Source organism: Phycodurus eques, chromosome 12 (genome assembly GCF_024500275.1).
Source record: "Phycodurus eques isolate BA_2022a chromosome 12, UOR_Pequ_1.1, whole genome shotgun sequence".
Lineage (NCBI taxonomy): Eukaryota > Metazoa > Chordata > Actinopteri > Syngnathiformes > Syngnathidae > Phycodurus > Phycodurus eques.
The window spans coordinates 23,287,348-23,304,241 of NC_084536.1; the positions used below are offsets into that span (position 1 = coordinate 23,287,348).

Consider the following 16,894-nt stretch of genomic DNA (forward strand, 5'->3'; position numbering starts at 1 on the left):
TAAAGTGTACAGCATGTGGAAAACCACCATAACATGTTGACCTAATGAAAAATGTGCACAATTTAAATATTGGTTCTTATGACAACCCAGATAAGTGAATGTTCCATTAAAAAAAAAAAGTCCAAAATTATAAATATGAAAAAAAAAAGTCAAAAAAAGTCAATGTTCTTTTATTTATTCAAAAGTGTAACTATGAGTCTAACTTATTCCAAACCTCAGACAAACCAATAGATTGGCACCCCAACGTGCAACTTCAAGGTCATTATTTGGAAAAAAATAAGTCATGCAGAATATCACATGACCAGAGAGAGCCAATCACAAGCCTCAGCTTGAGAAGGAGGACGTGATATGGGGGAAAATTGAGCTTTTGCATAATTTTTTCTAAATGTAACTAAAATTGTAATCATGCAAATTTGCAAAAGCAACTATAATTGATTTACAGACTTTCTCCCAGTAATGTAATGCATTACAATTACATACATTTTGTCATTCAATTATGTAATCTTGTTACATATAATTAGTTACTCCCCAACAACTCCTCTGTGGTTTTATTTATCCTAAATTTCCCTGCATGTATTCATAACGAACCAGTTCTAAAACATAAATTCACCAATGGCTTGTTAAAGCCTAACATTCGACAAAGCCTGTGCTACATAGTGTAATAATGTTTATTCGTATTTACAGGGACGGGTATTGAGACCAGGCAGTTAACAAGTGGTCCTCGGTTTAAAAACCCTCTTCATTAAAAAGATTACCGTTTTTTTTTTTTTTTTTAAATATAGTTTGGCCTAGAAGTGTTACTTACGTACAAATTCGGGTTACGTCGCCAGCGTAGAAAGATAAGAAACGGAACTCCGTTGTAAACCGAGGACCCCGTGCAACGTTACGAGGAGAGTAAGGAGACGTTGGCGTTGAAAGGGGCCGTGGGGTGGCGTAACGACGTCTTGACGTTCTTGGTCTAATATGACAGCACAACCACAAAGCAGTATTCGATTGCCAGTACGTATAATATTGTTATGGTAGAATCGTCAGTTGTGTTACTTTGCCGCCGGTTCGTTGCTAGCGGGCAACAAGACAGGCGATGCTATTTTAAACTCTTCGCAGCATGACGGCTAAAATGTCAGCCGAGCTAACAATGAAAACAGCGTCTTACTTACTCGTCAAGCAAAAGCTAAAATGAAGACTCTGTGTCAGCCTTCGCCAAGAAGTCTCTTCAGCTGCCGGTTGTAGTCAGGCCATGCCACCAGGAAATGTAGAGCAGATCTGCACTGAGTGCACTTGAGTCGCGGGTTGAAAACTACGTTTCCCATCAGGCATGTGCTGCGTTCAGGGTTTTTTTTCTTTTTTTCATAATCTTGAATTTCTTTAAAACACGTTCTCCAAGTGGATAGTTGGACATATTCCTGGAGGTTAAATTATATCCTGGGTTTCATGTAATAATACGGATCGAATAGTTTTAAACAATTGAAATGATCTGATTCCTGTCGTCGAACTGACACAGGTGTGTTTTACCCTTGACGACAGATCAATAAAATATTTTCAACCGGCACCTCTGCTCACGTCATTCATGGCTCATAAAAGTTATTGATAAATAGTAACCGTACAACTAGTATTGAGTCTCCGCTTCCCCCCCCCCCCCGAAAAATAACTTATATTTATAAAATGTATTACTCGTGTTACGACATTGAACGCACCATAATTTCTTCCTCGTCTGTAGGATTTTGACTGGGAGGTGGGTTCAGGGTGTTTTCTGCCCTCTATTGTTTTGTAAAAATATTACAACATTAAACAGACGTGGTCATTTATTGAGAAAAACTGCAGGAAATACATATGAAACAAATATGTATATTTTGATAGAATAGATGGATTTTTGCTGTCGTTACACACTAAAACCGAAGTTACATGGAAACGTTTCTTCGAAAAACATTCTGAATTAATACTCAGTCCACATACACTGCAAAATACAGTAAAATTATTGATGAATGAAATCAAGTCAATTTGTGGATCAAACTTTGCATAGAGACGAACCATTAAAAAAAAAAAAAAAAAAAAGACGGAGAAACGTAACATGTGCAGTCGCCACCTTGTGGCCATATAAAATCACGACAGTCGTCCACATCGGGCCTCTGAATGGGCTCTGCTCACATGAAAATTTCATACAATAAATGGCTTCGAAGTAACACCTCACATGACTCTCATTAAGGCACATTACCTTTATGGAAACTTCACAGCTATAAAAAAAATGTCCTTGTAAAGTGAAAGTAAAATTGAGGCTTCAAAATTGTGAAAAATCCCCCGCTGTCTCCGTTCTCAAACGCTGTGGGCGTGTCCACTGAATGTGCTGAAACCACTCAAATGTCAATCAAACCCCACTTCTACAACGTGGAAAAACGGATGCTACTTTGTCCAGAATCTTTCTTCTTTCTTTCTGCATGTTAAGATGTTAGCTAACCGCTGATGCAAACGAAGGTGCTCAAGTTGTAATATAATGAGGAGGGGCGACTCATCCTGGAATCAAAAGTTTAGCCACGCCCCAAAAATCAGGAAAACTGAAATGCTGACAAGCAGTTTTAACACTAATCGACAACTGAGTTCTACAATAATTATCTCAAATAGGTGTAATGAATGTATTTAGTAAAAAAAAAAAAAAAAAATCATTTCACTTTACAGGCTCTTTAAAGGGGACATATTATGGGAAATAGACTGTTTGTACAGTATACAAATACAGCAGTTGAGTGGGGCTAATTATAACTACCCCCCACCAGAGTTTCTCCACCTATGACGTGATCAGCGCAACATTCCTGCTATCACATGAAATCCAAAAGGTAAGCAGAGCTGTATTGAATTTTGCTGGACGCACAGATTAGCGTTAGCTGACAGTGCTATCTTCTTATATGCGGCACATCGTTGAGTGCTTGGTAAAGTTGTCAATGCGATAGTGGTATGGTATTTGTGTTTGTTGATATGTCGATACGCCACTGTACAGTACATGAACTGCTACCTCCAGGAGCGCAAATTATTTTCTTTATGACTCGTTCCCCCCCTGCACTTTGGTCTTTGCTCTACTACTCACTCCAGTTGTAATGCTCAGAATCTGCCCCCGTCATGGCAACGAAAACCGGACTTGCCATTGGTACAGCAGGATATGGGCGGGATTACAGTTGCTCATTTGCATGAAAGAGGACCGCTTCAAAAAATGGGCAAATTTTCATAAGACAAGAAATCAATAATGAACTGTGCTCTTTTACCTAATTTGACGAAATCATGTCACTGACATGTTATTAGGACCCCTGGGAACTGTTTTTGGAATGTGGGAGGATGCTGAAATACCCCCAGAAAACCCTTGAAAACACGGAAAAACATGCCAAAGCCACGCAGGAAGGCAGGAGCTGAGCTGTTCGGCACACATGCTAACAACTAGTCCGTCGTGGTGCCCACTTTAAAAACAAATAAGTGCAATTGTCAGGCATCCCTTCTGTTACCCTGCGTATTTACAGTATAGTTCAAAGTGGTTCCTGAAGGTCCCTCGTTTAAATGGTCAGGTCGTCTTGTCTCCCTCGCCCGCTGCTGCCGCTCATCTTGCTCAGACGTCGTTTGTTCTCAACGTAGCCCGAGGGCGGAGGTGGCATGTTGTGGCAGTTGTTGGGCAGCCCCTGGGGCGGCGCCGGCCGGCCGGTACCTCTGCAGGAAGTCCTCGTCGTCCTCCAGGTTGTCCCCGCCGTGGTGACGCTCGGCCGCCATGTTGGCCGAGTTCTGCTGCAGCGCCATCCTGTTGCTGAAGGGAACGGACGCCATGGAGGTCAGGGGGTCGACGCAGCGGCTGAAGTCGGGAGGCGGGCTCCGCGGGGCGACTGGGCCGTCGTGCTCCAGCAGCGTCGGCGTGACGACGGGCGGGGTGCGCCGCGCGGCCTTCTGCCGGACGCACGCCCTCAGGCTCTTCCAGCCCAGGTAGTAGAGCTCGAGCACGGACAGCGCCAGGGACACTGCGGCCACCCCCAGCATGAACACGATGAAGATGTTCTTCTCGGTGGGCCGCGACATGTAGCAGTTGACCGGGTTCGGGCAGGGCGACGCCGTGCACAGGTACAGCGCCTTGAGGAACACCCCGTAGATCATGTACTGCACGGCGATGAAGATCACCTCCATTGCGGTGCGGATGAGGATGCTAAGGACGTACGTGTGGAGGAGCGGACCCTTGAGGCGCAGACGGTTCTGCCCGTCGGCCCCGGCCTCCTTCCCGCTCTCCCTCCGCTGCAGGTACTCCTTCTCGCCCTCCACCTCGGCCTCGCCCTCCTCCGATCTGGCCTCCCTCTCCTCCTGCTCCCGCCGCTTACGCTTCTCCTCACCTCGCACGGCATGCACGGCGTGGCCCATGTAGATGAGGGACGGCGTGGACACGAAGACGATCTGCAGCACCCAATAGCGGATGTGCGCGATGGGGAAGGCGCGGTCGTAGCACACATTGGTGCAGCCGGGCTGCTGCGTGTCGCAGAGGAAGTCGCTCTGCTCGTCGCCCCACGACGACTCGGCCGCCGTGCCCAGCACCAGGATGCGGAAGATGAAGAGCACGGTGAGCCACACCTTGCCCACCGAGGTGGAGTGCTCCTGGACCTCCTCCAGGACGTTCCCCAAGAGGCTCCAGTCGCCCATTGCGGCTCACGGGCACCGATGGCACACCTGAGAGGAATGACAAGATGAGATAAGGAAGGAGCAGGAAGCGGTGTACAGTAAAGGAAGCATATTGGTGACTTGGGTGTTCAAAATGGCCGCCTCAACATGCTGTTCCACCTTGTCAGAATAATAAGAGAAGGCCATTTTTGGCAATTTTTCATAACATTTTAAGTTAGAAGTTTACATACTGTAAGATTACAATGCCGTAAAACAATTTGGGAAAACCCAGATGTTGACATTTTGTTTTGGAAACTTGTGATTGGTTTATTTAAAACATTTGAGTTAAATAGAGACACACCCGTGGATCTATTTGAAGATACAACAGAAACACACTGCTTCTTCGTGTAACATCATGGGCAGGCAAAAGAAAGGAAGAAAATTGCACTTGCACAATTCTGGTGCAATTTCCAGATGGCTGTAGGTGCAACGTTTATCTGTTCAAACAATTGTACGCAAGTAAACACCGAGGCCATGTTCAGCCATCATACCATTCAAGGAGACGACGGGTTCTGTCTCTCAGAGATGAACATGCTTTGGTTTGAAATGTACACATCAACCCAAGAACAAAAGCACACACAGACAAGAAAAATATGAAAAAAGGAAGTTTTGGTACCACCACCTCACTCTTCCAGACTTTTTTTTTTTCTTGTAAGTTGTCATAATTTCCACTTAAAATACAGAAAAAGACTATGATGGGTATAAGATGATTCATATAGGAATTAAATAGGAAAAACATGGAAAAAATACCAAGTGACAGAATACATTAAATTACATCGCCATGAAAGATATTGGTAATGTACTCTAAATATGTATTTCAATGAGCATGGTGCTTACTAAGGTTTAACAGACAAAAGCAGATGATCTCTGTAAAAATAGCCTCTCTGCCTGTGAATGGCTTGCGGACTGGACACACTAGCATGAAAACCAGTTTTTCCCCATCACTGCCCCTTGTGGGAGAGGAACTTCTTGAATCACACTAAAGTACACAAAGTGCCTGTTTTAAGAGCAAATATTTGTCCAATATATGCCGTATATATTTACATTTGTGCCCTGTCTAATTCCAGCATGTGCATGAGTGACCGACATGAGTGGGTAAAACGCAGCCAGCGGGCAGGTCGAACGGAGAAGACTTTGTCCTTTCAATGGCGCACGGATGTAGCATTGTGGCCTGCAGCGGGCACCCGTTCCATTACCGCAGCTTCCGACTCCTCCTCCGGCCCCAAAATCGTCCTCAACTCTCCCATGTGGAGCTCCCTATGAGCTTCCCCCCCCCCCCCCCCACTCTTAACATTAGTGAGACTTTGGCCCAGACCCAAACGTGTTGCCGGCGAGCTGGCAATGACCCTATAAGGCAGCTTTATGAATGACCCCCATCATTAAGACGTTGGCTACTAACCTCTGTGTCAGACAGATAAGAGACTTTTACATCCATCTTGAGCCTTTTCCATACTTGGCAAAGTTGGAGAAACATCAGAACGGAAGCAAATGTATGGAAGAAAGGTCGTCGCTTACCATTCCTCCTTTTTGTGAGCCCCGACTTTCCATTTCTAACAGTCCACTGTGCGTTCTGCCCTAGAAGGCTTTCATGGAGCCGGCTGACCACGCTGACAACGGTTAGACGTGTGCGAGAGCGAGAGAGAGAAGGTCCAAATGACCATGACCATGTGTCCACACTCCCTCTCTCCACTCTCTATCGCGCTTATATATGGCAAGAGGTGTCGGGCTTTCCATTGCGACATCACACATGAGGACTAAGGAGTATTACAATTGTAAATGATTTGAGGAAATGTGGAACGTAGGTGAAAACGGTTGTCATCTTACGAGCAATAATGTAACACGAGACTAAATTCATAAAATAAAAAATGACATACTACTACTAATAAACTTATGTGCTTGTAAGATTTTATTTCAAAGAACAAAAAACATTGAAAGAATAAAGTCGGAATATTGTATAGTTGAGAAAAAAGGTTGGAATATTGTGAAAAACTAATGTTACAATAAAAATGTAATGTTACATGGAAGATTGGTCTTGATGGGGATAAAGTGGAATATTCAAGTCGTAAAATAGAAAGTAAATCCTGATGTTACTCTAAAAAGTCAATGTTAAGAGGAAAATGTCTTCATCTTTATCATCATAAAGTTCTTTGAGAAATAGATGACATGATAAATTCCGAAAAAGTTTTTTTTTTTTTAATTAATGAGAATAAAGTTATCAAATTATGAAAAAAGTGAGTTCCCAGAAATACACTTTAGGAAGAAATTGAGTAAAAATTGTGAGAGGAAAGCTGTAAAAGTATGAGAAAAAGTCGTACTGTAACATTACAAGTCATAATGTGGAGATAATAATGTTACAAGAGATGCATTTCTATTAAATTTGTATTATTGCAAGATTAAAGTTGTAATGTAAGTCAGAATGCAATGAGAATAAAATTGTAATCCAATAAAACAGTTCAAAATGCTATGATGATAACGACAGTTTTACAAGGACGACGTAATATTATGATAAAGAAGTCATTTTGTTTCGTGAATAGAGAATAAGAAGAAGAATAAAACATAATATTATGAGTAAAGATTCATCATGTCACAAGAAAAAAAAAGTTATAATAGTACAAGAGGTTGAAATATTATGAAGGGGAATAAAAGCCGTTCTGTGTTTCATGAAAAAAAAAAAAAAAAAAATCACGACACCAAAGTCACGTTGAGGAAAAAGGCCTAATGTCACGAGAAAAAAAAACCCAACAACAACCTGATATATACAACAATAAAGTCGTGAACGGTTTGAAATCAGTGGAAATTGATCCTATGCCACCTGCACAATGGTCCGTTATGTGGCACACGACATACACTACCTTTGACAAACAAAACACGTCAAAGGAAGCATTGATTGACCAATTCCTAAGAAGAAAGGACTCTTCCTATTGACTCTTATGCTTTGTACTTTGTGTTACTTTGTGTCCACAATGCTGGGCCGGCACGCCGGCGGCTTGCGTAAGGCTGATGATGATCTTGACTGGAAGTGAATCACAAAGACGTCCAGAGTCTGAGGAAGGGAGTGAGGGTCCAGACGGCACAATAGCAGGAGGTTGAACATGGAAGCGGCCGTGTTCTTATCAAACAACCGTCGGGCTTTGTTCACCTTCGGTTCACATCATTTGAACTGGATTCATGGATGGAACAACCCTGCTCATCTTGATTACAGACGTACTCAGCAAAGTGTGTTTTCCCACTTAGATTTCAGGCAAATTTTTATTCGATCTAAAAATTGACGTCAGATAATGGAGAATACTCACAGTCTGGGGGGGGGGGGGGGGTGATCGAAAATTCATAGTCATGACGAAAAAAAGTTTTCATTTTAAAAGAATGAAGTTGAAATATCAAGGAGATAAAGGTTGCAATATTACAAGAAAAATGTCATGTTATGAGACAAATGCCTGAATATGTTTGTGATGGGATAAGAAAAAAGTCGGAATGTTACGGGAATAAAGGCGCATTTGTTTGAGGAACGTAGCTATGAGAAAAAGTACTTGATAGAATAGATTCAAGTAGAAATGTTACAAGAAAAAGTTGTAATGCTATATAAAAAAAAAACAACAACATTGGAATGCTATGAGAATAAAGTTGCAATTTTCTGAGATTGAAGTAATAATACTTAGACAATAATTTTATTTTAATACAATGATAAAAAGTAGCACTTTTATGAAAATACATTCTTAATATTTAGAGGAAAGAACATCTGTTTAGAGGAAAAAAATAGCAATTTGTTAAAATAGTTTTGGCAAACTATTTTGTAATATTACAATAAAAAGTAAAACTTTAATGATAATATATAGGCAAAACATTTACTGTCGTGAAAAAGAGTAGCAATTTTATGAAAACAAATCTTAATATAAAAATACCTAAGATTTATAGAAAAAAGTAGCAATTTATTAAAAGGAAGTGGCAATATTTAGACAAAATACTTGTAATATTACAATCAAAGGTCAAAATTTAATGAATAGTCATATTTAGACAAGAACCTTGTAATATCATGAGCAAGAAGTTCCCATTTTATTAGAATAAAGTTGATAAATTTTACTCAAAAAAAGTTATGAGAAGAAAGTCCTAATATTTAGACAAATAACTTGTGCTATTATGAGAAAAAGTAGCAGTTTTCTGAGAAAAAAAGTTGTAATATTTAGACAAAGCAAATTGGGCAAAAAGTTGTAATTTTATTTTTAAAAAAGTCATATTTAAAGAAAAAATACATTAGAACAAAAGCTGGCAATTTTATGAGAATAAATATTTAGTCAAACACATTTTTACAAAGGTTGAAATGTAAGAATAAAGTCATTACTTTCATTAAAACATGATGTTAAACGAATAAAGTTGCAATGTTATGGTGAAAAAAGGTGCAGCGTTGTTATGATACGATGATATAAAGTCCAAAAATCATACTTTACAAGAAAACGTCATCGTCACGAGTAAAAGTTGGAAAGCTATCAGCAATCAAATCGTAATATTCTGAAAAGGTAGCCGACATGTCACGTTGGTTGAGAGTGAAACAACAGCGCCTCTGCTGGTGGCCACCAATCGCTGCACGCCAATTTTGCCTTCCACACAACGGACAGATGATCAATGCATCTTTACAATTACAAGAAGAACAATCTTCAAATCGTCTCCTGATTTCCCAAATGCCAAAAATGGAATTCCGTTGAATTTCTTGGTGCCTCGCAGCTCTTCGCTCCCGTCTCCATCTCGTCGTGGCGATAATGAGCAACGATTCATTACACGCCGGCCCTCGGTGAAGACGAGCCTGTGCAGCATCACCGCTGTCACGTCTATTTACAATGTGCGTTGGCAGGCTAATGGAGATCTAATGGACGACGGGCACTGATACACTGGGCTGCCGGTGCTAATGCCGCACTGAAGTGGCACAAACAAAGTAGGGAAGCAGACGAAGGGACCGCACGCTTTTTCCACTCGGTTGCACTCTTTGCCGCCTTACAGGGAAGTGACAAACTTGGCGGCCGTGTTGGCGGCGCAAATATTCCAACATGTTTTGATTGCTTGCGCATGAGACGGGAGCCGATGGAAATGTTCGGATCGTACAGCGCTACCTTGACGTACTAGTGCCCCGTCTTAACAAGTTTTTCAAATTTGTTTGATTGGGGAAAAAAACGGTGCAATTGAAGTACAGTGAACCTTGATTAAATATATTCAATCCAGCTTTGTGAGGTTGCCTATTTGCGAAGTTTTTTTTTTTTGAGCCAAACCTCCGTTTACGTTGAAAAACTCACCCATTAATTTTTTTTTTTTTGTGATGATGCACACTGTTTAATTCTTTACATTATATTTGATTGTTATGTTTTTATGAATTAAAATATCATAATAACAGATTAATGGCATTCCCATTGATTTAATTTCTTTCATCACAAATGAAACTTGTCAAGGTACCACTGTCTACTGAAAAAAAAAAAGACGATTTTGTTTCAGTTTACTCGCAAATTTACTAAGTGTGAAATCTTTAGTCGGGCACAAAGCTATTCTGTTGTATGAATGGCAACAGGTGACTAAACGCGTTAATAGTATCTTCTGCCATTTAGTGAAAGCATTTAATTGTTACTGGTTGTCACTAAATGTCGCCGGCACAGATAGATGAATAACGATGCATCACTTGTAGTATATACAGTAAATAATCATTTTGGGACCAGTTAAGTGAAATTGGATCCTTTCCCTTCTGCACCTTTCTTTTTTGACAAACTCCTTCGCGTCATGGAGGTGTAGGATGCGCCGGCCGCCGTCCTCGTAAACATTCAGACGCTAGTGGAGATGCTGGGTGTACATTTTCTGGGCCGTGTTTAAAGTAACGTTCGTGATGTCAACCAAGTATTTCCACTGCGATGTGCTTCGAGGGCAATTGTGTTGAGGCTGCACAATGAGTGAGAATGGCTGATTTATTTCCTCCATTATTTGACATTCTCTAGAGGGAGCCATGAGGCCACACAGTGCAAAGCACAAGTGGATGGCAGACATGTAAAAGCCACCACCTTAGATGGGAATAATCTCACATATACATGCTGTATTTCACATTTATCTCAAGCGTCATGTCCAGTTCAACATTAGAGACATGCTTTAAACAGGCATGCCTTCCGAGGGCTTATTTTAGCGTCGTTTATTTTTGGAACTTTCCATCGTTTTTGTGTGAAATGAGAGGTGCTCGTAATATAGTGTCAATCTGGTTGTAAAATATGAAGCTAGCAGCTGCTTGTTACTGCCTCAAAGTAGAGAATTAAAATGGAGTAGGGCAATCATCTGGAAAGGGAGCATTGACGTTTTAGTTGCGGAGAAAATATGTCAGCAGTGTGGCACTGCCGTGAAAAAGTATTTGCCCCCTTCTCAAATTCTTATTTTTTCCCCCCCATAGTTTCCCTACTTTAAGATCATCAAACAAATGTCTCACAAAGATAACCCAAGTAAACAGAAAACACAGTTTTTAAATGGTGATTATATAAAGGGGGGGGAAAAAACAACTATTCAAAGCTACCTGGCCCTGTGTGGAAAAGTAATTGCCCCCCCGTTAAGTCATGGAGTGACCGCGGCGAATCACTTTTTTTCTTTTTTTTTTGGGTGGCCGGGGGGGGGGAAACTGAGATTATTTGAGCCAAGCCAGATCTGTTCAAGCAAGGCATCGCTTAGAAAGAACCTGTCTGGCAAAATGAAGTTGACCAAAAAAATCTGAAAAAGCTGCAACTGGCTAGCATATCTGCCTCACAGTTCTGAAGACACGGATTCAAATCCGGCCTCGTCTGTGTGGGGTTTGCATGTTCTTCCCGGGCCTGTGTGGGTTTTTTCCGGGTACTCCGGTTGCCTCCCGCATCCCAAAAACATGCATGGTAGGTTAATTGAAAACTATCAATTGCCCGTAGGTGTGAATTAATGTGAGCGTGAATGGTTGTTTGTTTTTATGTGCCCTGCGATTGGCTAGCGACCAGTCCAGGGTGTACCCCGCCTCTCCTCCAGAGTCAAATGGGATAGGCTCCGCCATGCCCGCAACCCGAGTGAGGAGAAGCGGTCTGGAAAATGGATGGATGACAAATAATGTCATTGACATTTATCAGTCTGGTAAGAGTTACAAAGCTATTTCTAAAGCTTTTGGACTCCAGCGAACCATGGTGAGAGCCATTATCCACAAATGGGGAAAACATTGAACAGTGGTAAACCTTCCCAGGAGTGGCCGGCCCACCAAAATGACCCTTAGAGCACAGTGACAACTCAGCTACCAGATCACAAAGGAACCCAGCACAACATCTAAAGAACTGCAGGCCTCCCTTGCCTCTGTTATGGTAAGAGTCCATGACTCAACGAAGAAAGAGACTGGGAAAAAATGGCATCCATGGCAGAGTTCCAAGGCGAAAACCACCGCTGACCAAAAAGAACATAAAGGCTCGGCTTACTTTGGCGAAAAAAAAATATCGGAATGATTCCCAAGACTTTTGGGAGATTATTCTATGGACTGACGAGACAAAAATGTAACTTTTTGCAAGGTGTGTGTCTCAGTACATTTCAGAAAAAAATATCATACCAACAGTCAAGGATGATGGTGGTAGTGTGTTGGTCTGGGGCTGCTTTGCTCCTTCAGGACCTGGATGACTTCTACTACTTCTACTAGTTCTACTCTATCAGAAAATCCTGAACTGGAATATTCAGTTTTGTCATCAATTTGTGACCTCAAGCTGAAGCACACTTAGGTTCTCCAGCAGGACAACGATCCAAAACACACGAGCAAGTCAACTTCCAAATGGCTTTAAAAGAAAAATCAAAATGAAGGTTTTGTGCTGAATTCAAACAATTCTGCAAGGAAGAGTGGGCCAAAATATCTCCACAGAGATATGAAAGAGTCTTTGCCAGTTATAGAAAACACTTGATTTCATTTGTTGCTGCTGAGTGTGGACCAACCAGTTCTTAGGTTTTGGGGGCCATTACCTTTTCACATAGGCCCAGGTAGCTTTGAATATGAATATTTGTTTACGTCTTAATAAATAAAATCACCATTTTGCTTGGATCATCTTTGTCTGGTATTTATATTTGTTTGATTTTAAATATCAAAGAGAATAGAAACATACCCATAATAGAATTTGAGAGGGGTGCAAAGAGTTTCTCACTGCACTGAATTTACACTGAACAAAAATATAAATGCGCCACTTGTTTTTTGCTCGTTGCTTGTTTTGAGCTGAATGAACTCAGAGATCTAATACAACCCTAACACAAAAAGGCCTATTTCTCTTCAATTTTGCTCCCGAATGTGTCTAAATCTGTGTTAGTGAGCACCATTCCCTGCTGAGATACTCCATCCACCTCACAGGTGTGGCATATCAAGATGCTGATTCGACAGCATGATTTGCACGAGTGTGTCGTAGGCCGCCCACAATAAAAGCCACCGAAAGGGACGAACACAAATATCAAATGAGAACGGTCGCAAGGAACTGCTGTATGCCGCAATTCCCGCCCAGACGCACACACGCACACTAACCTGCTCAACCTCGTGATGTCACGCGATTAGACCACGCCCCTGAAAGGCACACGTGCAGCACACGGACTCTACAGTATGTACGGCAATTGCACTTTATAAAACCAGTTTATTTCTTTACATTCTGTCTTATTATGTATTAATACAATCTAGTGCTTTTTTTTTTTTTTTTTACTTTAAAAAATGGGCTGTTTTGGGGGGAATGGATAAAAAGCATTTCAATTTATTTCAATAGGGAAAATGTATTTGTTTTATGATTAAATGGATATCCACTGTATATGTGCATGCTGGCTGTTATTAAGCTTTGACACGCGCTGGGAGTGATCGCCACCGCGCTCGCTCTGCAGCTGTTTAGCAGCCAGGCCGCACGGGTGGCGAGCATAATTCAACCACCAGTGCCAGGACGGCCATCCAGGATGAGTGTGTTTCACTTTAGCTGCCTGGTGGCGCTGTCACTTCGGCGTAGTCGAGTGAGCTACGGACCACCGCCACCCCCCCCCCCCCCTCCCCCCGCCGCCGGCTGCTCTGAGTCACCTGTTGGCATCACGTGTGCAAGGCCGGCGACGTCCGTATATCAGTCGCCCCGGCGCGGGCTCGCTTCCTTACATGGCCGCCTGGCTCGTCATCAGCTGTGCACACAACACAACAATCTCCTGATGAGATATTGGTTAGCTGCGGACGGCAACTCGGAGGTGCTAGTGTCGGACCTCCATCGGGCAAGGAGCCTTATTTGGTGACTTGAGGGAATCATTCAAATAGATCGCTGAGGCGATCAAAAAATTGAGGTGGTTTTTCGGGGCTGGAATGGAATACAGTAAACCACCGCATATTTGCCCGTATTTCCGAACATTTGCATTGTGTGTAAATGCATGACTCAATACCATTTGTGTAAAGTGCGAGTTTGCAACATTTGTTTGTAATGTCACATCAGTTTGTGCTAGCGTATTATTCAGGACAGTATGCTTGCTAATACTATTGATGAGCCACATCTGAAGGTGCTTTGTTTGTGTTAAATATTTAACTACTGAAAACAGTCGTTTATGTAGCACGGGTTCATGATTGTATACAAGCGGGAAGCATGGCGTTGATGCTTTATGGTCCTCTCTCTTTTAGGCCCTTTGCCGCCATCTTTTGGGATCTTTATCTGATTAAAAATCCCTTTAGTCAGGAGCGTCAATGTAGGATTTTTGTTATTCGCGGCTAGCTCGTTCCTTATTATCAAAGAAGAGTTGGAGGTGGGGCTGGGGGGGGGGGGCCTGGTGTGGCGGTTCTGTGTAGTTACGAGCGTTGTCATTGAACAAATTGAATTTGTAAGTCAGGGTACCACTGTCATATTTTTTCAAATAGAATAGTAATAAGTGGGAAAAAAAAAAAAAAAAGTGGATTCACACTGAATTTGTCCATATTGAAATGTGTTCGCAGGCTGTCAAGCGAACACCAATGTAACAGGTGTATGTATACCATAACTGTAAGGTTAAAGTCTAACAAAAAGTTGAAATTTTTATAATAAAATTATATAATTAAAAAAAACTCAAAAATAAAAGCAAGTCAATAAAAAATAATAATGTAATTATTGAAAAAAATATATTTAATATTAATTCATTGTATTGCTTATAATACATTTTTATATTCACAATGCATTTTTAATATAGAGATGAAATATAGCCAGAATAATTTGAAAACCGTACAAATCAAATTTAAGTAAAATCTTCGTAATGATAAGTGTTCTTCTGTAATTTAGGTATAATTTTTTAAATATACCATACTCCCATGGTGTATTTACAAAAAAAAAAACTTATTGAGGCATTCAGAAGCCAGAATAGTCTCTTTACTGTAAAAGGCACAATAAAAACAATGGTGTAAAAAAAATACGTCAATAAAATATTTTCACATTTATTATCTATATATACAGCATATATCGCAACAAATTAGAATACAGTAATTCAAAGAGTGAAACCGATATATAGATTTGCTACACACGGAGTAATATTTCAGGTTTTTAAAATAATTTGGATGTTTATAGCGGCGGTCGCACGGTGGACGACTGGTTAGAGCGTCAGCCTCACAGTTCTGAGGACCCGGGTTCAATCCCCGTCCCCGCCTGTGTGGAGTTTGCATGTTCTCCCCGTGCCTGCGTGGGTTTTCTCCGGACACTCCGGTTTCCTCCCACATCCCAAAAACACGCATTAATTGGAGACTCTAAATTGCCCGTAGGTTTGAATGTGAGTGCGAATGGTTGTTTGTTTGTATGTGCCCTGCGATTGGCTGGCAACCGGTTCAGGGTGGACCCCGCCTCCTGCCCGATGACAGCTGGGATAGGCTCCAGCACGCCCGCGACCCTACTGAGGAGAAGCGGCTCAGAAAATGGATGGATGGATGTTTATAGCTTACAGCTAATGAAAACCCGAAATTCATCATCTCAAGAAATGTTAATATTAAAAAAATATATATATCAAAATAATTTTTGATCTAGCGATTAGGTAGGAATTGGCCTTTTGAAAAGTAAGTTTCTGTACATTTCATGAATTTAATGAATAAATGAGCTTACTTTTTTAATTAAAGTACTGAAATAACCTTCACACGCATGTGAAAATTCTTTTAAAAAATCCATTGCGGAGTCATAAAAAGAAAGTCATACAAACAACTTCTTCTTTTTTTTTTTTTTTTTTTTCAAATTTAGCCATTAAAAAACTTGAAGTCATTCCTGAAAAAAGATATTACAGCATATTGAGGAAAACTGACAAAGGAAAATCAAATTTGACAAAAACGAGGCTCACATAAGAGGCCCGCCTTGAAAAGTTTCTTGAACAATTCACGAGCGCAATGACGTTTTGGAATAAAACAAGTGCTCCATTGTAAAAGTGTCACACTAACATGGCGAGTACAGCCTGCAGTAAGTAGCAATACGTAATATGAATTACTTTATGTAGTTTATCATGTCTTTAGTTGAATTTGAACTGTAATATCCTAAAGGTAGATTTACACACCGAATGAGGGCTTTCCTTGAATGCTCCTTTAGTTGCATCCTTGTAACCTGTTGGTCTTACCTGTTGGCGTCTTGGAAGCTTCTTTTCCGAGGAGGCTTTTTACTTGTCCTCCTTAATGGTGACCACCTCGTCCCGGCACCAGTCGTCTTCTTCGCAGGGGGTATAAGAAGAAAAAGCAGGGAGGGGGCATCACACCCACCCTGCCAGCGGCCACCCTAAGACCCACCCTCTCTTCTTTGGTTCTCCCCTCCTCTTCCTCCAGCCTTAACACCCCCCACTCCCTTCATTTGCCCCGGCAACCTTTTCTTCTTACATCCCTGGTGCTCTATTTTCTGCTGGGAAGCATTCAGCCGGCAACAGGAGAGGAAGTGGGATTGTTTTCTGGGATTGATGGCCATTCCGTTTCCACAGTGGCCTACCATAGTGGACTTACTGAGTGCTGAGTTGTGGGGGGAAAAAAAAAAAAGGCCCATATTTTGCCGGGGTGTTCCAAACGTACATTTGGCCCAATTGCGACTTTTAGAAAATGCAGCCCCTGAAGCCAGTTTCAATTAACATCATGACATTTAGTAGGCATGTCAATCATCAATTGCCACACAAAGAAATGAAAAGAAGCCGTTCCTAAAACAACACGGGAAGTCTGCCATTTCAAAATTTATCTTTGGCCCAGTCATGCCTTTCTGAAAATTCAGCCCCCCCGGACAAGCTTCACTAAGCAAAATGTAATTTG

General features: G+C 41.5%; 1 protein-coding gene across 1 annotated transcript; it reads right to left on the minus strand.

Annotated features, from left to right (window-relative positions):
• Positions 1–2,060: 2,060 nt before the first annotated feature.
• Positions 2,061–16,312, minus strand: gja5a (gap junction protein, alpha 5a). The gene is given in 3 exon segments (XM_061692108.1): positions 2,061–3,651; positions 3,653–4,677; positions 16,225–16,312. Coding segments are annotated over 2 exon segments (1,119 nt in total). The 5' UTR covers positions 4,651–4,677; positions 16,225–16,312; the 3' UTR covers positions 2,061–3,530.
• Positions 16,313–16,894: the final 582 nt, after the last annotated feature.